General features: G+C 40.3%; 1 protein-coding gene and 1 non-coding gene across 4 annotated transcripts in view; one reads left to right on the top strand and one right to left on the bottom strand.

Moving 5' to 3' along the window:
* HMGN3 (high mobility group nucleosomal binding domain 3) overlaps positions 1-14,770 on the top strand; it is a 29,598-nt gene extending 14,828 nt beyond the window's left edge. Inside the window, exons 2-7 of one of the 3 annotated variants that reach the window (XM_062186404.1) lie at positions 4,676-4,726; positions 10,194-10,223; positions 12,690-12,740; positions 13,844-13,957; positions 14,075-14,174; positions 14,518-14,770. In XM_062186404.1, coding sequence (XP_062042388.1) covers positions 4,676-4,726; positions 10,194-10,223; positions 12,690-12,740; positions 13,844-13,957; positions 14,075-14,174; positions 14,518-14,531 — 360 coding nt within the window. In that variant the 3' untranslated portion in view covers positions 14,532-14,770. The other 2 variants (XM_062186405.1, XM_062186403.1) reach the window with 2 other exon arrangements.
* A 6,403-nt stretch (positions 14,771-21,173) lies between these two features.
* LOC133757217 (U6 spliceosomal RNA) lies at positions 21,174-21,281 on the bottom strand. The gene has a single exon (XR_009865594.1). It is a non-coding gene; the product is annotated as a U6 spliceosomal RNA (small nuclear RNA).
* Positions 21,282-21,953: the final 672 nt, after the last annotated feature.

The raw sequence follows: 21,953 nt of genomic DNA, 5'->3' as shown, positions 1-21,953 counted from the left end.
ATACCCAGTGACTCCCGTTGTTGATTTAACAATTGGCACTCTTATTTATGACATCAGCAATCACCCGAGACTCTTGCTATGAGCTGTCTAGGCTATGGAAGCCCCTTGAGTTCACTGACTCTGAACTTGTTTAGTCAAGGCCGTGTCACAGTGGAGGTTCCTTCCTCCCTTCAGAGAAAGGCGCCTCTCTCCTTGATGGCCTGTTTGGATGAAATATTTTAATTTTACCTGCTTCTTTTTGCTTTACAAATTTTTGGTATTTATTTTCATTTTATTTGAAAGACAGAGACACAGAGACAGAGACAAATATAGAGAGATAAATCTTCCAGCTATCCCCAAATGCCTTCAACAACCAGGGTTAGGCCAGCGTTTTGAACTATAAGTATTTATAACTGTATTTGGAATCACACCACAACTTCCTTTTTTGTCCATCATTTTGTTTGTGATATTCATCTGTATTCATGCATTTTTCACTGCTACATACTGTTTCATTACATACCATAGTGCACTTAATTGTCCTCCCAATGATGGATATGTGGGTTGTTTCTAGTTTTTAATTTTAGCCTAACATTCTTTTATTTTTATGCTTTCTGTCCTGGGGGCTGGTTTGTCTCTTTAAAATATGAGTTTGCTGAATAAGTTTTAGCTACCTATGCTGTTTATTGCATTAGTTCTAAGTCTTGTAATCTGATAGAGCATGCCTTCCTCCCTCCCTCCCCTGATTTTTGTTCTTCCTAGGGAGTGATAGAGGGTGTTAGGAAACAAAGACTGGGGCTGGCACAGGGTGAGAGAGTATAGGCGCCTGACCCCACATAAGCAGCTCCCTGAAAAAGCTCTAGAAGCTAACAACAGAAAAATTCAATCACTTCCTGGAGAGAACAGGGAAATGCTGTGGCACGTGTCAGCCTTGGCACGGGGTGCGGGGCCGCAGCGGGGAGGAACTGTCCTCGTTTCTACTACGATGTGTACCATGATTGTGGCCATACCCCACCAGCTGTGTGTACTGCAATCTGTAAGCCTGGATGCCAACAGTGCAGAAAACATCTGGACACATCGCATCAGCCACCACCGATGCTTCATCTCCTAGGAAGACAGCTCCTCCATTTAGCTGAAGACACCAGCATCCACAGTGACTATGCGTCTTTAGCCCCCCTGGACTCCTTAGATCTGGAGTAAATCTTTAAGCCTCCATCTGAGCTTCAACACAAATCCCTATGTTGTACATTGACCCACCTTATCCCAGTGCCCCTCGGAGCCACAAGGAGCTCTCCACCCCCTCCTCAAAGACAGCACTGATGACAACATTTACCTGAAAATGACAGGTCCCGGAACCTTTTCAGTGTACCCTCTAGACTTGGTGATGCTCAGCTCACCAAGTGATTCCGTGTTCTGATCCAAGACTTGGGGATTCAGTGATCCATCAGCTGCCTGCTGCTTTGCTCTGAGATTAGCTCTTGGTGGGGCCAGAATCTGTCGTGTCCTCCATCTGGCCACCCTGTGTCTCCCCGACCTCCAGGCTGGCTTGCAGCTCAGAACCCAGGCCTTGTGGGAGCCGAGGGAGCCTCAGCTATGGGAACAGGAGAGTTTTGTTTGACCCTGGTTCACACTCTCTTGACCACTCTTGGTTTAACCTGGGTAAATATACCTTCCCCTGCCCTGAGGGCGGGGCAAGAACCCCTTCACTTCAGCATTCTCTGCATCCCATCTAACTCCCTTTGTACTTCCCATTGGAGCACTAGAAGTTGAAGTATATCTGAGATCACCTGCATAGACTCCCAAACCTTAATTTCCCTATTTTTGTTTGTCTTTATCACAGTCCCTTGGAACAAAAAGCTTTGGGTTTCTGCTTTAGTTCTTTTATACAGTGCCCTCTTCCTTCCTGTATCCAGCCTCATGGCTAAATATTAATGGTGGAGAGGGCATGTGTCAAGGCAGCCAATAATGTTAGTTATTTCCAAAATGTGTGCCTCTTATTCTAGGACAAAAACCGATGACCAGTTTGCAGGGAACCTGGTTGTAAGGAAACATGCTCATTGTTAAGGGTCTGTTTACTATAATTTCATACCTCATCATTCAGAATAGCCTTTCAGTCTTTGTGTCTCATCTATTACACAATGTCTGTGTCACAATTCACCGTTTGTGAAGTGCTTCCTGCAACATCTCGCTTGATCGTCAGTGTCCCTTTGAGTTAGATGTCATTATCTGTCATTTGTGGATGTAGAGACTGAGCCACTGTGATCAAGTCATCGCCTCAGATCACACAGCTCTGGACAGAGTCACGATTCCAGCCAGGGGCCTTGTGTATACTTCCTGTGTTCATGCTATAGTACCCTGCTGGCCCCAGTATAATCATTGCCTGTTCCTGACTGTAAATATGTTAACGTACCTGTTAGAAGAAAGCCCTTCCGGAGCGATTGCCTGGAGTTGTAATTTTTCACATCTGAAGTCCTGTGTTCATTCATCTGAAGGCACCTATATTCTCAGTATGCCTGCTTTTCTATACAGTCTCTTTCCAAGTTTCTCCTTTTGAGTAAGTTGCATCCGATACAAACATTTTTAGGTTGATTTTTTTAGTCATATTACATATCACTAATCCACTGCATAGAACAATATTGAATATATTATTATTAACACATTTTTCTGATAATAGTGATGTGTTGCCTCCATAACTGCCTATTGATTGCAGATAGAGAGTACCTTGGACTGAACCTACAACAGAGGTCCTTGTGTTTGGCCAGAGGTTGTGCTTGTATCTGTGAAAATAAGCAAAGCTGAGAGGCACACCTCAGAATTATCTTCATATGCTCAGACGCCCTAAGACTCAACTGTCTCCATCTCTTCTTGCTGATGTAACACCAGATCTGTGAACCAGACACTCCTGAGTAAGACAGTGGGAACCAGAGAACACTCTGTCATTATGACAAAGGAGAGATAAAGAGTTGGTCCATTTGGGAGACAGGAGAGTGGTCCATGGACATGGGAGGTTCTGGAAAGAGGGGCCTGATAGGCCGCAAGCAGCAGGCAGCTCCAGAGAACAGGGAAGGTTCACTGTGTCCTTTGCCTTGAAGGCAGCTTTGTTTCCAAAAGTATTCATACGTACTTAAGACCTGTGTTTTTTCAAACTATTTTATTATTTTGGGTTTTTAATTCAGCATTTTATATGAACTTTCTGTGTATTTACCTAGCCTAATGGTTTTTAATCTCATTAAATTAATAAAATAAATTAAATACATAATTTCCCTAATCTTTTCTATATTATTTATTGATACATGTGTTGCTTCTAGTTATTTCATATTAAAAATAGTACAAATAAAATATAATTTTACAAAGTTGCTTTTTTGAGTCCAATATTTGGAATTACTGGATCATCCTGTAATCAATCCTATGGGTCTTTTCTATATTACCAAGATGTTTTTGGAAAAGACTTATCAGTTTATTTACAGTATTGTCAGGACCACCAAAAGTGCATTTTATGATCTTCAAAATTTTGTTCTCATTTTGTCAGATGAGACATTACCCCACAGCTGTTTCATTTTGCTACCTGCATAATTGTATTGGGTGTTATATTCATATCAACTTTTCACTTGTGCTTAAAGAGCCTGGGTATTCACTGCTTCATGTACTTATAAAATGTTAAGTTGTTTAATTTTCTAATTAATTTCATTGTTTTAATATTATTTATTAACTCTTAGCCAAAAAAATATTGGCATATGTGGAGTTTCGTGTGAATCTAAGTATGTCTTACTTTCAAATATAAGGAAAATATAACTAATGTTTTCCCCATAGTTGTCTGCAGCATATAAAAAGTCAGGTTTGGGCTGTCATAGGAGTGGGCAAGTGCTGCCCCCCAGGGATGGATCAGACTCAGAACAGTCAGCTTGGGTGGCAGGGTGCCTGTCATGCTGATGCTGGAGTTGATAATGGAAAGGCTTATCAAGAAATGGACTGGAAATCAAAGCTAGGCAAATATAGAATGAAAATACGTTTTTCTGGTTGGCCTGGACTTCACCAGCATGCAGCCCTTATCTTAAAGGGGCAAGGTGACTGGAACAAGCAAGGGGAACAGTATCCCAGGTGCCCTGACACTGATTATTGGTAGTAGAATTATCAAAGATAAAAGAAAATTGCTGGGATAGGTGTTTGGTTTAGTGGTTATTTAGTGCCCACTTCCTTTTCAGAGTGTCTGGGTTTATTTTCTGGCTCCTGCTCCTCATCCCAGCTTCCTGACAAGGCAGACCCTGGGAGGCAGCAATTGATGGCTAACGTGGTTGGGTCCCTGCCACCCACATATGAGACCTGCATCTTGGCCTAGTCCCAACCCAGTCTGGCTATATGGGGCATTTGGGGAGTAAACTAGTAGACAAGAGTGTGTTCTCAGATCTTTCTCTGTCTCTTTCCCTCTGCCACAGCTCCTCTCTGTTTCTTAAATACCTTTTAAAAATGGAAATGGTCAATGAATATTGAGAGCAGAGGTCTCATCAGTTAAGAGCAGTTACGCAGTTAAATGCTTTGTGTTTCTGTGTTAAACACATCTTAAAAACTTCCCTTTTCCCTGCCTGCGAAGAAGCCTGCTGACTTCTCTGGTCCAAGGAATTAAAATAGCTTTTTATGTTTTAGTCCTCATCTAATGTATTTTCCAATTTAAATACAATTCACTGATGTATTTTCTTTCTAGTCTCCAGAGAACACGGAGGGCAAAGATGGATCCAAAGTCACTAAACAGGAGGTAGGTGTGTCTTTAAGATCCTGTATTTAATTATCAAAATTCCAGTTTTAAATATTGTTCTTGTTGCCTGCATCTGAATGGATACTACTATAAACAAGATTGTTGAGACTAAGTAAAACCAGAGGTACATGTCTGTGTGTAGTCTCGCCTGGCCTTGGTATGTTTCAGTTGAGTGCATCCATGAGGCATTTTCCATTTCCTATGTTGTTTATGTGTCTATCCCATCGTCCTGCTGTCTCTTAAAGCAGATACTGGGAATTCCTTCAGGGCAAAAAATGAGATAATAGATAAATTCATCAAGGAGAACGGAGTCTGCCTTTCACTGTGAAAATGAAAGACTGTTGATTTCATAAACTCTCTGCCCCAGTGAGTGAATTACAAATTATATTTTAGGTTCTGAATATTTGCCTAAGATGAGCCATGTCTAATATTAAAAACAATGGAAGGATACACAATATGTGGAAGTATTAATGCTTTATTTTTGTAATTGAAGAAACTCTCAGGGTATTAGAATAATTAGGCAATAATTCAGATATGCTCTCTGTTGAAATATAATGACCTCTCAAAAGCTCAGAACTTGGAATAGATACTTGTATTTGACCCTTCGCAGTAACACTATGAATGTCTGAAAGGAGATGGACTAAAAAGTAGGAAGCGAGATGTAACTGTGATGACAGCCATTCCCCTACAGCTCTTACATTTGAACTTATAAACTAAAAGGGTCATGAGAGAGAAAAAAACAATATCTAGTTACAGATCCTTTGATTGGGTTCTTATTGTTGTGGTTAATAATTTAGAGGAGTTTGTCATGATATCAAAACTCCTACATGGTATTTAAACAATAAAATTCATTCTTCCAAATGGATAATCTTTAACAGAATCAACAAAGAAATAATTTTAAAGCAAAACTGCCTGTCTCTACCATGTATTTAGCATTCATTGACAGTTTGGAAAATCATAAAGTTTGTGATCCAAAGTCAGTGTGCCACATAAATGCTAGAAGCAAACAAAAGAAAATGATAAATGCCTGGATTTTCTTGGAAAATGGCAAAATATAATTTTAGGACAGTTGGCTAAGTGTAACTAACCTTAATGTTTTTAGATTAAGGCACCAAAAAAAGCATTTGGATTTCTCCTTAAGGACTGACATTTGAATTGATTTGTCAGTCAGAAAACCTAAAAACCTTCGCACATGGTAGATATTGGATAGCAACAACAGTCTTCCCTTCTCCACTAAAAAGCAAATCAAGCCTGTTAGGATATATATAAAGGATATGTGTGTGTATTTGCTTATATAGTTGTCTTACACATATTCTTTTTTAACCTTATGTTCTTATTATTTCTGTTGTTGATGTTTGTTGTTTTACATTTCATTTTATTTTATGTCAGTATATTATATATTTTGGTATTATTGCTATTAACCACAATCTTTTCTAGGCAAGACTTTTTACTTATCTTGTAAGCCAAAGCCAGCTTAAAACTTAACGGCAGGGCATTCATGCAGTTGTGTGAAAAGTGGAGTGGTCAGTCAGTTAGCAGTTAAGGGTTAAAAACTCTGAGTCAGTATTTGGATTGATTTTTTTTCCACTAAATTAAAATTCAATTCGGATTGCATTTTCCAGTTATATCATTGAATATGCACAGCCTTGACTCTAGTGAATGGACAGCTATAGCAAGGGAGATCCTCTTCGAACATCCTCTACCACTGCTGTGAATTTCAAAGTGCTTTGTGCAGGGTGCAGTGCTTTCGCAGGCATGGATGATAAATGACTGAAATAATATATCACAATCATTACACTCAGCAATTTACAAAGTCCTTTCACATCCATTATTTTGTCTGATCTGCACAATAACCCTAAAATCAGAGGAGGCCAGGTTCATACCTTGACAGAGACATATGTGTACCTCTCATGCTCCCCTGTTCTGTCTGTGGATCCCACAGTGAACAGAAGAAGCAAAACTCTTTGCCTTTGTGGAGCTTGCATTTTAGTGGGCAAGGGAGAGTCAAAATAATTGGATATTTACTATGAAGAAAAAATATATCAAAGAAAGAGAATAGTAATGTCAGAGAAGCGCTATCTTTTTCAAAATAGGCAGATGTTATCCCTGTTCTAACTACAGCAAACAGAGAAATAATGCCATTTCCCCTGGGTGCCTCTACTTGCCAAGTAGCGAAACAAGAAAGATGTCTTAGTCTCCTGATCCCAATTCTCCCACCTCCCGGTCCGTTTGTTGCAGTCATGAAAATCTGGTAATCCGGTGTCCATTTGTCAGTCTTCTCCGATCCCCAACCAAGACTCTAATTTACAGCTTTCCCTCTGTCCCAGTTTTGAAAAGAGGAAAATTTCTATGTAACCTCTTATTTGTTTTTGAGAATCAAAAACAACTTAACTGTTGGGTTTTGTTTGGAAATGTGTGGTCAGCATCAGGACCATATTGTTTTCTCATAAAAATAAAATACTTCCAGGTTTCAGTAGAACTGTCCATATGTTTCCAGCAGTATTTGACAAAGTCCAGTGATCTGATTCAGCCTGGATCTGGCTATCCCTGTGCACTTTGACATGCTCAGACTGGAGTTCCATGTTGCTTTTGCCACCAGGCCCTTAAAGTTTAAGACTCCACATCTCCTAGAGTAGCCTTTGCTTCTGATGTTCCCCGCACTTACATACCACAATGACAAAGCCCCACCCTTACTGGTTTTGTCCATCTTGTGATGACCTTTCCTTCCCTGCCTGAGATCCACCAGTTTTCCTGAGAATGCAGGCTTAATTGACAAGTCAGGTGAAATTCCTAATGTCCCTTTGTCCCCTCACAGGCCTACCCAACAGCCCGAGTCTCCAATGAGTACTTTAAATGCTAATGTTTAAAGAGTAAAAAACAGCGGTCTAGCCTATTTCATATCCAATAAATATAGTCCAATCATTTATAGATTTAAGGCTGTGAATGCCGATGGGACTTTCCAGGAAGGCATCCACACTTGCATGCATAATCAGCCCTGCTAACTGAGTGAAAGACAGTCGCAGACTCCACTGTCTGCAGTGAGAAAGAAAATCACTTATGATGGTGACTGGAAGGGAAATTTTAAGAAAAGTCTTTTTTAATATGATATAGAAGAGCTGGTAAAGTTTATACAGGAAGTTATAAAATGATTTTACAGTAAAAAAAAATAAAAAGTACTTTTTAAAGAATGATTAGACAGCTTGGAGAGGCAAACTTTGTTTTTGCATTTATTTCCTAGGCTTTTTAATTTTGAATTCTTGTGCTGAATTATAAACAGGTGTTAAGTCCTTTGGATCAGAACGACTTTCAGGCCCTGTAGAGCAGTATTTGGATTGCACTGTCTCTGGAAATCCTCACTGGGTCTGTTCAGTACATTCAGGTGTTCAGAATTGCCATATGTTTTGGGTGCTTCATCTTGCCACTCATCTCAGCATTTATGGAGGGCGTCTACTAGGTAGGCATTTGAGCTACAGAAATGTAGAAGATAGTGCTGTGCAGTAGGAGCCACAGATGTGAGACAGATGAGGTGAACAGTGAGGATAGGCCAACGTCGAACACGTACATTGACACTGAGCAGAGAGTCAGGTACGTTTTACTCACCTCTGTCTAGCATGGCAGCTGCCAGTTTTCCTCTTGGAGGGTGTCACTCTGTCTGCTGTGCTTCGCTTGTGAGATGCTGTGGATAGTTCTGGACACCACGCCAGAGCTTCGAAGCTGAGCTCTGTTTGGTAACTGGCAGGTGCCTCTTTGTTCTTCCAGGCTCTGAAAGCATATTGAAGGGCAAGGCACTTGCTTACTGTGTGCTGTGATGGATAAAGTTGCTTTTTTTTTTTTTTTTTTTGGTGATACATATTGAATGTGATTAACTGTCCTGGGAAAGGCATTGCAGAATTTTGGTTCTGATTTCCAGGGACTTGTGAGTCTATCATCATGAATGCACCCATGGTAGTCATAGCTGGCGCTGTGGCCTTTTCTGTGGAGAATCTGATACACACCCTCTTCTCCTACTAATCCCCAGAAAGGGCTTTGGACCAAGCCCTCTGCCGAGCTGTGCATCCCCTTAATCTGTACAATGAATATATCCCAGCCGACTGCTTCACCTGCACGGAATCTTATTCCCAGTGCATTCTGCTAGTGGCCTTAGGTCCAGCTCTGAGCTTTGCTTGAGACCTCAGGGTTAAAATTATTCATGGAGGCCCTGGCTCTTCATTTCCTTCTGTAGTTCAAAGAAAGATGAGTTTAGCTTCTCTGGCTCCTTTCAGCAAGAAAGTTCTTGGATGTGGAGATGACAAGAAATATTTCTTCCAGTTTGGCCTGACCACTGACCTAGACTGACCTAAGTATGGCATCAAGAATTTTGTGATTGTGCACAATCACGGCATGAGTGCCTTCTGATCGTTTCTGCTGACCTTAAGAAAAATTATGTGACACACGAAGGCTATTCTAATGAGGCAACATGTGTATGAGGCAGTACAAATTAGGGAGAAAGTTGAATTCATGTATTCAAATTTTCTTGAGTAGGTAGTATGTGTTAGGGAGTCCACTGTTCGACTAGAGATAGAGCAGTGAATAAAGCCGACAAACAGTGTGCAGTATTTATTTCTGGAACGCTTTTAAAGAAAGGCGATTGTACTTTCAGAATGTGAGATCCTTTGGGGAGCCAGCTTCTGCTGGGCTGTCAGAGAATGTCAGAAGTGTGTGCTGTTGCCGAGGTGCCCAGGACCATTTTTTTCTTTTAAATTTTCTTTGCGAACTTATTTGCTGTTAACGTGTACCATCTCTAAAGCAGAAAAGATTTCCTAAAAAATATCAATCTCTACAGAGTTCTCCAAATTTCCTAAACTTTGAAATTAAAAGAAGAGATGAGAGAAATTTTTGCTCAAGCGAATTCTTTGAATATCTGCTCATGATAGATAAGTATATTCATTGTGCTACAGTTGAAAAGAAGTCTTTCTTCTTATTAAGTGGCTACGATTTGGAGTCATCGTCTTCTCCAAATTAGCAGAAAGACGAGAAACTCCTGCTACCTCAGTTTCTGTGTGGTGATAGAAGTTTCTTCTAGTATTAACTTACAAGTTTTAGTCCCAGTTTTAAGGAATAAGAGTCAGACCAGAGACTGGTTCTTAAATAGCACCTCAATGCCCCTATTGTCAGCTTTATCACAAAAATAGAGGTTATAGATGGCAGTGAAGTTCAAAGTCACCTTCCTTCCCCATTCTCGCCCACCGCAGCCTTCAGGGCGCAGCGGTTCGCAGAAACAGCACACGTGCACTATTTGAAACGCACTCTCCCTAGTGTTGCCTCGCTGTGGAGACTTGAGGTACCCCTCCTCCCCGTGCTCACCTGCAGAGGGCGATGGAGGTCATCATAGTCGTTCAGAAAAGTCGGATAGTTGGAGATGAAGTTTCAAAATCAGCCAGGCTGTGTATCCTCACTGAAGAAAATGTTTTTTTCATTTCCTTTGCAGCCCACCAGACGATCTGCCCGATTGTCGGCGGTAAGTACCCTTTGTCCAAAGCAGCAAAAAACAAAGGTGGTATTTCCCATGGCTTTGGTTTTTTTGTTTGTTTTTATTTTTGTTTGTTTGTTGTTGTTGTTGTTTTCATTTTGGAAAGTACCTGGATTCACCATTTCAGGCAAATTTGACCAATGCTGCTAGGCTATTTTCTTGATTCGATGCACTGGTGAAAAGCAGTGGCCGGCCCTCTCCGGTGTGGTCTCATATGGCTAGACCTCTGACACACACGTTCCAAGCCAAGGCCTGACCGTCCGAATCTACATGGCCTGTGCTGAAGTGGCCAGACTTCCAGCACTGAGACTCATCCTTGAGAAGATTTCTCAGTCTGTTGTCAGAAGGCTCTGACAGTTGTCTGAACCCATATGGTTTAGCTTCCTATCAGACCTAGCATACCTTTGAAAAAGTGCAAATTCTGCCTTGCCATTTGGAGTCCTCTCCTGCGGGCCCTGTCCAGGGAAGGGACGAGTGTGAGAGATACTTCTGGCATGGGCAGGTGTGCCTGACTTCAGACCCCGCCAGCTCCCTCTCTCCCTCACAACTCTGCACTGCTTGCTGGCTCGTGTGCTCTCCCCTGCCGCGCTCCTGAGGGACCAGACCTCATGCTGCTAACACACAGATCTGTTCGACTCTGGTGGAAGGTTCTGGTTAAAATTCCCTCAGCCCAGCCTGCCCACTGAGAAACTAGGGAGAAAGGCATTTGCTATCACAGGAGTACAAGCGTGGATCCCACCCGCAGTCCTCACCTGTGCACGGAAGTGGGTGTTAGGACTGGTTCCGAAGTATAAGGACAGCCGAGGCTGGGGTGGGAAGAGCCAGTGTTCCACAGGAGTCCTCCAGGGAGTGATTATCAGCCACCTTGAAGACGTAAGAGTTGGGAGGTGCTATTGTGACTCCGTAGCCAGTTCAGAGAATAGACTTTGTAAGTCAAAGGAAAGCCAACGTTTACAACAAGGCTTTTCTGGGCACCTGGAAGCAGCATGTAAGTACCTTCCGCTGGGCTGTGGCGCCAACACAGTCTTGTCCAGGGCCAGCAGGGTCACAGACTACAAAGTCTCCTTTCCCAGTTCCATCAAAACACTTGAATGCCGAGTCAGGGAGAAAGATCTGTCCCACAAAAAATTAATGTAAAATTAAATTATTTGCTGTAATTTGAGAAAATGTACATGTTAATATATCAAAACTTGGAATCACAAAATATTTTAAATAGTAAATATTTAGGAGCCATGAATAGTGCTGTATTTGGGAAGCAGACTACAGATTTAGGGTGAAAAGAAAATTAATAAAAATATTTCTTTAAAGCTCAATTTCCTTTCATTTTTTTAATTTGAAAGCTCAAATTGGCTAACAGCCAATCTTCTGGAATTGGACTGTCTACAAGTTTCACTTTATGCTCTTGATGAAAAGGGCCAGATTCAATATGAACCTGAACCACTTAGGGACATTGGGGAGAAACATGTGTTTTTCTCCACAGGGGGAAATCCTAGCCAGTGGTTTCTATTTAAAAACATTCTTCTAGTGCTGGGAGAGAAACTCACTTATTTTTCTCTAGCTCTGTAGGAGAGACATTTGCCCTGAAATATCTGCAAATAGCTTATAGTCTAAGCTAGCTATCTTTGGCCAGTACCCCTGTGTGCCACCTGGTCTCTGGCCCTTGGGAATCTCAGGGCTAGAGCTCTGTGGCGTGGACACCATAGCCCCAGCATTTGTGGACCCTACTCATAAGAATGGGAAAAGGACCACATGAGGCAGGAGATAAAAGGTTTCCTAGGAGGTTCTTTAGCCAGTAATATCTGTGGGGAAAAAATATGAGACTTTTGGCTTTAACAGCAGAGATTTTTGTCACAATAATTGCATTGTAATAAAAATGCTCTAGAGCCGAACAAGTCCAGTGTCTGGGTGGGAGAGTCTTACCTAAAGCTGACATTGTAGAGTTGGATGCAGACTATTGGCTGTAGGACTTGATATCCACATCAGAGGGGGAAGGATTTGGAAATGGCTTTGAAATGCTTTGCAGGCAGCAGTCTTCATTCCTGGATGGGTTTTGCCTATGATTGTGCTGTGATTTCTGGACTGTTGTGAAGCCATTGTGACAAAATTCATTGAGTCATTTGGCCAAGGGCCTGAGTCATTCCTCCTGCCGTTGTGCTATGATAAAAGGAAGCACAGAGACATCAGAGATAGACTCTTAACCCTGTTCCCAGAGAGCTGTTCGGGACCAGGGAATAATGAGTTGGCTTTTCCATCTCATCTGCTGCTTACTTCCAAACCCAGGATGAAAATAGTTAGGAAATGCAGAGGTCTTTATGCTGTTACCTAATGCTGAAAATAGGACAAGACTTTTTAAAAAGGAACAAAGAGTCAAAATGAACAGTTGTCTTTTGCAATCCATTTGTGTCCCTTGGGTGCTATTGTCTTTTTCAGTATTTGTATAATGTGTCTTTCCAGAAACCTGCTCCTCCCAAACCTGAGCCAAAACCAAGGAAAACAACTGCTAAGGTAAAAGGTGCTGCCCACCCCCTCCCACCTTTGGGTTTTTAAACAATGCATACATTATATTCCCATATCAAAAATCACCCAAGGAAAGACCTCGTTCAGTGATTCAGGGTGAAACATATGACCAGGAAGCTGTTAACCACTTTACCGACTCTTACAAGGCACAAAGCACAATTTTATCCTGTAACAGGCATGTGTTTTCCGTTTGGTCCATGAGGCACAGGCTGTCAGAGCGTGTTACTCCGAGGTGCCTTGTATTCCAAATGTTGTCTGGCAGCTGCCTTCTGAATACCAGTTCACATAGCACTCAGAAAGGGTGAGGGTGGGGGAGGGGGTTGGCCAATGCTCAGAGCTGGGGGAAGGACTTCCAACTTCGTATCTGATGGTCGAAGGCCAATGTCATGACTAATCACAACAATACAATAATAAAGACCAGCAAACGATTATAGAGCCCTTGTGGCTAGCCAGCCACTGTTCTGGTAGCTTCACTCTTAGGACCCTCCAGTCAGTCCTCTTGAGGTAGGTACAGACGTCCTGTTCTGCAGAGAAGGAAACTAAAGCCTAGCGTTATTGAGAAACTTACCCAAAATGGCTTTTCTGTACTTTGCTGTTCAGAGCACTGTGCCAGGTTGTGAATTCTTTGCAACTAGGTGGATAGTGCCCTGAGTAGGTGATGTTGGAAGCAGAGCTCACCAGGTGGCTTGATCTGAAACTGAGGAACATTTCTGCATCCGGGCCTTGGTTCTCAAGCGCCCCTCAGCTTTCTGGCCGCCGAGGCCACATGTCTGCCTGCGAGATGTTTCCCTGGAAGGCAGCAGCTGAGCCACCTCCCGGCTTGGTGGGCTCTCCCCGTGGCAGGGCCACGGCTCACAAATGTGGGTGGGGGAGAAAGCCCGGTGTTTTCCACGGAAGGGGAAGTCCGGCGGATTTTCTAAGCGTGTCCCATTTTCGTAGAGACCCTGTGTAACTCAGTTGCAAACCCAGCCCAACTGGGTTCCCTTTTGCCTCTCTGCTTCACCATTTTTGGGCAGGAGGCTGCCTGTGCTGAGCTCACATCACTCTGTGGTTAACATCCTTTGTTTCCCTGTGCTTTGATCCTCTGTTAGAAAGAACCTGGAGCAAAGATTAACAGAGGTGCTAAAGGGAAGAAGGAGGAGAAGCAAGAAGCTGGAAAGGAAGGTACTGCACCATCTGAAAATGGTGACACTAAAGCTGAAGAGGTACTTCCCATAATACCCCGCTGACTGGATCCGCGTCTTCAAAGAAATTGCTCACTTCTTCAGCCAGTGATAGCACGTTCATAATGTCTCTTTTTATTGCCTGTAATGTAATTGCAGATCCACATCTCTCGCTCAACTGTTAATGTCTCAACCTCCAGAAGTACCCCACCCAGCACACTGTCAGTAAAGGGGCAGATTGAAACAGTGAGAGTTAAGGGTACAGTAGAAAATTCTGCATGTTTGCAGTGACTAGAATCAGATAGTAGTGTGGTGCTTTTTGGTTTTGTTCTTGTTTTTGTTTTTTGGTTTTTTTTGTTATGAACAGTGGGACCTCACAGGTAAGGCTTCTGTGGTTGCTTGGAAAGCAGAAAGCAGCAAGTGCAGCAGAGTGTTCGCATAATACCTTCAGCCTCGTCTGTTTTACACCCAGAGTTGAACTAGGTGGTGCGGTGAAGCCACATGAAAACAAATGCTCACAAGTGTGTGTTGGTGGGTGGACTTTTCTTTGGTTGTGCTAGTTTTAGTGTAGTAACTATGTATTTTTTCTTTCTTTTACACAGGCACAGAAAACTGAATCTGTAGCTAACGAGGGACAATGAATGGTCATGAAAAATTGGGGTTGATTTTGTGTATCTCTTGGGACAACTTTTAAAAGCTATTTTTACCGAGTATTTTGTAAATGCTAATTTTTTTAGGACTCTACTAGTTGTCATACAAAAATATATAAGGGTGGACATTTTACCCTCTCATAGTCATGCTTTTTGGGAGTTTCCATAATCCTCAAGTAAAATAAATATCAATTTAATATTGGAAGCTGTGTGTAAAATTGATTTAGTATTCCATGCACTTGCTTTAAAATTTTAGTCCTGTGCATACTGTGGTGTTTTTACTGTGCGTATTTGAATTTTTCTAGAGCAATAATCAGTGGTGCTTTTGTACCTAGGTTTTATGTGATTTTAATGAAACATGAATAGTTGTGGCCACCTGCTGACTACTTGTGGTTTAAAATAAAAGGTTTTCTTGTCTGCAAAATATCTGTCTGTTGGTATCTGTACTACATTTAGGAACTTTTTTCATTTTACTCTTGCAAGTGATATAAAGAATTGCTGTAGTCTGGGCCTTGGTGATATCCCTAATATATCAAACTGCATCATTTCTTAATTTTCTGGCCTTTAACATTGTTACTATTTTAATAAAGTCATTTAGGACTGCTAGTAGAAGAATTCCATCTGTTTCACTTTATACCTGAAGTGGCCAGCAATGATTACCATATAACACACTAGATTTGTTTTTAAGTCCTTAAAAACCAAGATAGAGTTCTGCTAACCCAGAGCAAGTGAAAAAAACCATCAACTTGGGATCAGTTTTGAAAATCTCCCCCTTTCAAATTCAGACTAAGTCACGTTTGTACTCAAATGCTTTCTTGCTCATCAGGAACTTCACAGACCAGAAAGGACTTTCTCCAACATGCCACACTCAGCCTTGCACCAACCTGAAAAGGACTTGGCATAGGTATCATTAGAGCTCCTTTGTAGGCTAGGAAAGAGGGATTAGTAGAGGATGTGACTTATTGGAAGGAGAAAATCCAGCCACAAATCTTTTGTATTTTAAACAATGTCCTTCTGTCTATGAAAGTGCATAGCAATGCCAGAAACAGAGGAGCTATTTTATAAATGTAATTTTTTATTGTTTGAGTCCCTGAGAAATTGTCTAAGTGTGTGAGCACCCAGGAGAGCTGAATTCTAGGGATTCTGCTCAGAAGAAGACTCGAACATTTTAAGATGAAGAGAGATGCCTGTACCCAGGAACTCCTACAAAAGTTAGTTGTCCCTCAGGGCCGTAAATGCTTTCAGATGGTAGTTATCAACTAATTATAAAAGCAGCTCACATTTTGGGGCTGAAATTTGTCTCATTGTCCTAGCTCTATTATTCGTCTGCTGCAGATACCAACCACATTCATTCTGTACAGAATAATCACATTCATAGTTTCCTTGGCTCCTGATTTAAAAAAAAAAAAAAAAAAAAAGATGTACCTAGTTCATGAATTTTGGATATGCTGAAAATCACTTTCACCTCAAAAATACCCAGTATCTACTGAACACTTGACAAAAATATTTCAACATGCTATTAGAACAAAACTGAAGTACATTATTGGCTGCTTTCCCATTCAGAAGTGGACTATAAACTTCATAGATCTGCTCTTAAAGAAGTTACAGAGGTGGGCATTTATTTAACCTAGTGATTAAGATGCTGGTTAGGATATCCATGTTCCATATCAGAGTGCCAGTGTTCAGTATCCAGGTCTGGCTCCTGACTCCAACTTCTTGCTAGTGCAGACTGTGGTAGGCAGTGCTAATGGCTCCAACAGTTGGGTTTTTGCCACCTACACGGGAAACCTAGATTGAATTCTAGGTTCCAGGCTCCTGGCTTTAGCCTTGGCTCAGCCCTAGCCATTATAGACTTTTGGATTGTGGGTTACAGATGGGATCTTTTTTTTTCCTCTCTCTTCCTCTCTCAAATAAATACAAGTTTAAAATAAATAACCTTTTTAAGATGTATTTATTTATTTGAAGGGCACAGCAACAGAGAGCACAGGTAGAGACTAAAAGAAAGACTTTTCCGTCCACTGGTTCATTCACCAAATAGCTGCAAACAGCTAGGTCTGGGCCAGGCTGAAGCCAAAACCTAGGAACCTCATCCTAGTATCTCACAAGGGTGGTAGAGACCCAAGCACTTGGGCCATCTTCTGCCGCCTTCCCAGGTGCATTAGCAGGAAGCTAGATTGGAAGTGGAGCAACTGGGACTATAACCAGGACTCTGGCATGGGATTGTCAGTGTCACAAGCAGCGGCTTAGCCCACTGTACCAAAACACAGGCCCTAAAATAAATTAATTAAAATTATAAAGACCATATGGGTGACTTAAAAAAAAAAAAAATAGGAGAGGTCTTTTCAAGTTCATGGGAAATGCACATTATCTTTTAATTCTGCTTTCCACAAATTTCTGTTATTTTAATTTTTAATTAGTTTTTAACAGATTCAATGTGAATTGTAGATAGAATTCTAAGAACATAATGATACTCATTTCCACCTTCCCTCCATTCCTCTCTCTCCTTCCCACTCCCCTTCCTTCTCCCTTTCTTTCTGTCTTTTTTAGCTTTTAAGATAACATATTTTAAATTTACATTATAATAAAAAGGCTTACCAAGTAAGTTTAACAAGTAGTAAGCAAAAAGACCCTAGTTTAGTGGGAATATAGACAATGGCTGTAACCAATAATTGAGTGAAAAAAAAAAATGACCCTTTTTCCCCTTATACATAAATCTTAAAGTAATCATAGTTCATTGAAAACTGTAGTAGAATAACATTCATTAAAAAAAAAAAATCTATTTGTTTATTTGAAAAGCAGAGTTACAGAGAGAGGGAGAGACACACAGAGAGTGACAGAAATCTTCCATCCACTGGTTCACTCAAATGGCCACAAGGGCCAGGGGCCCAAATATTTGGCTCATCCTCTGCTGCTTTCTCAGGCACATTAACAAGGAGCTGGATGGCAAGTGGAGCAGCTGCAACTCAAAATGGCACCCATATGGGATGCCGGTGTTGCAGGCTATGGCTCTACCCTCTGCCACAATGCCAGCCCCAAGCTAATACAGCATTCTTAACCATTGGTTTGACAAAGGTATAAAACAAAGTTTTACAAAGCTATATTTGCAGCAATTCTGATACACAAAGACATTTATTTTTCTTTTTTGTTTGTTTTTTAAATTTCACTTCCCACATATAAGGGAGAACATGTGGTATTTCTCTTTCTTGGTGCAGCTTGTTTTGCTCAACATGATGTCCTTCAGTTGTGTCCATTTTGCTGCAAATGGTAGAATTTCATTCTTTCGTCTATTGTGTGTATGTATATATATATATGTACATATATATATGTATATGTACAATTTTATTTATCCATTCATCTGATGATGGACACCTTGGTTGATTCCAATTTTTTTTTTTTTTTTGACAGGCAGAGTGGACAGTGAGAGAGAGACAGAGAGAAAGGTCTTCCTTTTGCCATTGGTTCACCCTCCAATGGCTGCCGCGGCCGGCGCACCGCGCTGTTCCGATGGCAGGAGCCAGGTGCCTATCCTGGTCTCCCATGCGGGTGCAGGGCCCAAGCACTTGGGCCATCCTCCACTGCACTCCCTGGCCACAGCAGAGAGCTGGCCTGGAAGAGGGGCAACCGGGACAGAATCCGGTGCCCCGACCGGGACTAGAACCCGGTGTGCCAGCGCCGCAAGGCGGAGGATTAGCCTGTAGAGCCGCGGCGCCGGCTAGGTTGATTCCAAATTTTGGCTATTGTAAACAATACTGCTCTACATATGGTGGTGTAGGTATCTCCTTGATTCATTATGTTCAAGCCTTTTGGTTATATACCTCGTATAGGGAATTGCTGGGTCATATGGCAAATCTTTCTAGGTTTTTAAGAAATCTCTGCACTGTTTTCCACAGTGGCTACACTAATTTACATTAACACCAATGCTGTATAAGTGTTCCCCTTTGTTTACATCCTTGTCAACATTTGTTACTCTCTGTCTTTTGGGTTTTGCCATTCTGACAGGGATGAGGTGATATCTCATGTGGTTTTGATTTGCATTTCCCTGATGGCTAGTGATGTTGAAAATTATTTCATGTATTTTTGGTCATTTGTATTTCTTGTTTTAAAAATTATCTATTGAAGTCCTTTGTCCATTTCTCAATTGGATTGGTTGTATTTCTCTTGTTGAGTTTTTTAAGTTGCTGATATATTTGGAATATTAATCCTTTGACAGGTGGTTTGCAAATATTTTTCCCATTATGTCTCCTCACTCTATTGGTCACATCCTTTGCTATGCAAAAATTTCTGAGTTTGAGATAGTCCCCATTTGTTTTTTGCTTTTATTGCCTCTTTTTTGGGGATCTTGTCCAAGAAGTTGTCCCCTACACCAAATGTCTTAGAGTGTATCTTCTATGTTTTCTTTCAGCAACTTCATAGTTTCAGGTCTTAAATTTAGGTCTTTGATCCATCATGAGTAGATTTTTGTATGGTAAGAGGTATGGATCTAATTTCATTCTTCTACATATATGCATCCAGTTTTGCCAGTACTATTTGTTGAAGAGATTATTCTTACTCCACTGTAAGGTCTGAGCACTTCTATCAAAAAATATGTATGAGGATTAATTTCTGATCTTTGTATTCTGTTCCATTGATTTGTGTATTTATTTTTAATGCAGTACCATATAGTTTTAATTACTATAGCTTTGTAGTATGCTATGAAGTCAGGTATTGTGATGTCTCCAGCTTAATTTTTCTTGTTCAGAATGGCTTTGGATATTCTAGGTCTTTTGTGATTCCATAAGAATTTTAAGATTGCTTTTTCTAGGTCTGTAAAGAATGTCTTTACAAGGATGTTCACTCTTACCATTGCTATTCAATATAGTCCTGGAAATTTTAGCCATAGCCATTAGGAAAAAAATTATAATAATAATAATAAAAGAAAAGAAAGAAAACAAATCAAAGGGATACAAACTTGGAAGGAGGAAGTCAAACTATCCCTCACCTCACCCCAGTTAGAGTGGATCTCCTGCAGAAATCAACGAACAGCAAATACTGGAGAGGATATGGGGGAAAAGGTACTCTAATCCTCTATTCCTTGTAATGTAAACTGGTTACAGACACTGTGTTAGACAGTATGGAGATACCTCAGACATCTGAATACAGACCTACTATATGACCCAACCATCACACTCCTGAAAATGAAATCAGCATATGAAAGAGTTATCTGTACCCCCATGTTCACTACAGCTCAATTCACAATAGTTAAGATATGGAATCAACCCAGATGCCCATTAACTGAAGACTGGCTGAAGAAACTATGGGATATATACTCCATGAAATACTACACAGCGGTTAAAAAATGAAATTCTGCCATTTGTAAAAAAATTAGCACAACTGTAAAACACTATACTTGGTGAAATAAGCCAGTCCCGAAAATACAAATACCACATGTTCTCCCCGATCTGTGGTAACAGAGTACCTAAAAGGGAATCTATAGAAGTGAAATTCACACTTTGAAGATTTGATGACTTTGAACAGCCTTTGTCTCGACTGTTGAGGAACAGTTTTTGTTTGTTTGTTTGTTTTGTTTTGTTTTTTTCAAACTGTTTGTTGAACTGTGTACTTAGGGTAAGGTTAATTTTATTTGTATTAAGTTAATTGAAAATAGATCTTAGTAAGAACATTCCTCAACAGAACCAAAGCAATTTATGACAAACCTGCAGCCAGCATCCTATTGATGATTTATTTCATCAATGATCATTTTCATTATAGAGATCTTTCAGTTCTTTGGTTAAATTTCTTCCTAAATATTTGGGTTTTTGTGGCTATTGTGAATGGGATTTCTTTCTTGATTTCTCTTTTCAGTGAGTTCATCATTAGCATACAATGAAGTAACTGTTTTTACTGAAATGGTTTATCAATTCTATGAGCTTTTTGGTGGAGTGTTCAGGTTTTTCCATGTACAACATTATGTCTGCAAACTTGGATAATTTGACTTCCTCTTTTCCAATTTTGATGTACCTTATTTCTTTCTCCTCCCTAATTGTTCTTGCTAAAACTTCCAGTACTATTTTGAATAAGAGTGGCGAAAGCGTACTTCCTTGTCTTGTTCCAGATCTCAGGGGAAATGTTTTCAGTTTTCCTCCATTCAGTATAATATTGCTTGTTGGTTTGTGATATATAGCCTTTATAAGTTTGAAGATTGTTCCTTCTAAACCTAATTTGTGGAAGATTTTTATCATGTAGGGGTGTTGAATCTTTTCAAGTGCTATAATGCTTTTTCTTCATTTTCTTGATGTGATTTATGACATTTATTGATTTGTGAATGTTGAACCATCCTTGCATTTCTGGGATAAATCCCACTTGATCATGATGTATAATCTTTTGGATGTGGTTTTGGATTCAGTTTGCTAATATTTTGTTTAGAGTCTTTGCATCTGTGTTCATTAAGAATACAGGTCTCTAGGTTTTTTTTCATGTCCTGTCTTTTGGTTTTGGTATTAAAGTAATGCTGGCCTTATACAAAGTTTGGCAGAGTTCCATCTTGTTCAGTATTTTGGAGTCACTTGAAGAGTATTGGAGTTACTTCCTCTTTGAATGTTTTGTGGGATTCAATAAAGTAAATTCATACTAACAATATGGAATGCTTCACCACTTTGCATGTCATCCTTGTGCAGGAGCCACGCTAATCTCCTCTGTATCATCCCAATTTTTAGTGTATGTGCTGCCAAAGAGAGCACTCCACAAACAGTCAGAATCTCACAGATAATCACTACATACCATTTTGTTTACAATTATACTTGTGTTTATGTATGTATGTGTGTACAGATGCATATATATGCACTCACATATTAGTATATATATATATATATGCACATACAATTTCTAAAGAAGGAATCATACATTGTGCATCCTACTTTGAATCCAGTGAACCAGTAAACTGTAGTTGAGGTTAGATCATTTCTAATAATAGAAATGTTGCTAGTGATAACCAGGGAACATGCTTATACACAAAGTTTTTTTCTTATATCAATATTTACACTTAGCTAAACACTTTCCTAGAAATGGAGTAACTCAATCAAAGGAAATGTACATTTGACAGTTTGACTTTTGTCAAAAATGGTATATCAATTTCTACTTCCATCAACAGCATTTGAATACCCTCTCTTCCTACCTTTGCCAGCACTCTTATTTTGGTCAGTCTAATAAATGAAAAATGTACCTCACTATCTTAATTTTGAATTTAATATGTTACTAGTAAAATAGAGCTATTCTTATGTTTAACAGTCATTTGAATTTACTCTGGATTCTGATTTTGTCTGTTTTTCCATTGGGTCAGTCTGTTTTAAATCATTGTTATTCCTAACGACCATTGATGCCATTACTTCAATTTCACATGGGTCAGTGGTTCT

The sequence above is a fragment of the Lepus europaeus genome, chromosome 3 (assembly GCF_033115175.1).
Source record: "Lepus europaeus isolate LE1 chromosome 3, mLepTim1.pri, whole genome shotgun sequence".
Classification (NCBI taxonomy): domain Eukaryota; kingdom Metazoa; phylum Chordata; class Mammalia; order Lagomorpha; family Leporidae; genus Lepus; species Lepus europaeus.
The sequence above is the reverse complement of the archived record's forward strand: the minus strand, read 5'-3'. Positions and strand labels throughout refer to the sequence as shown.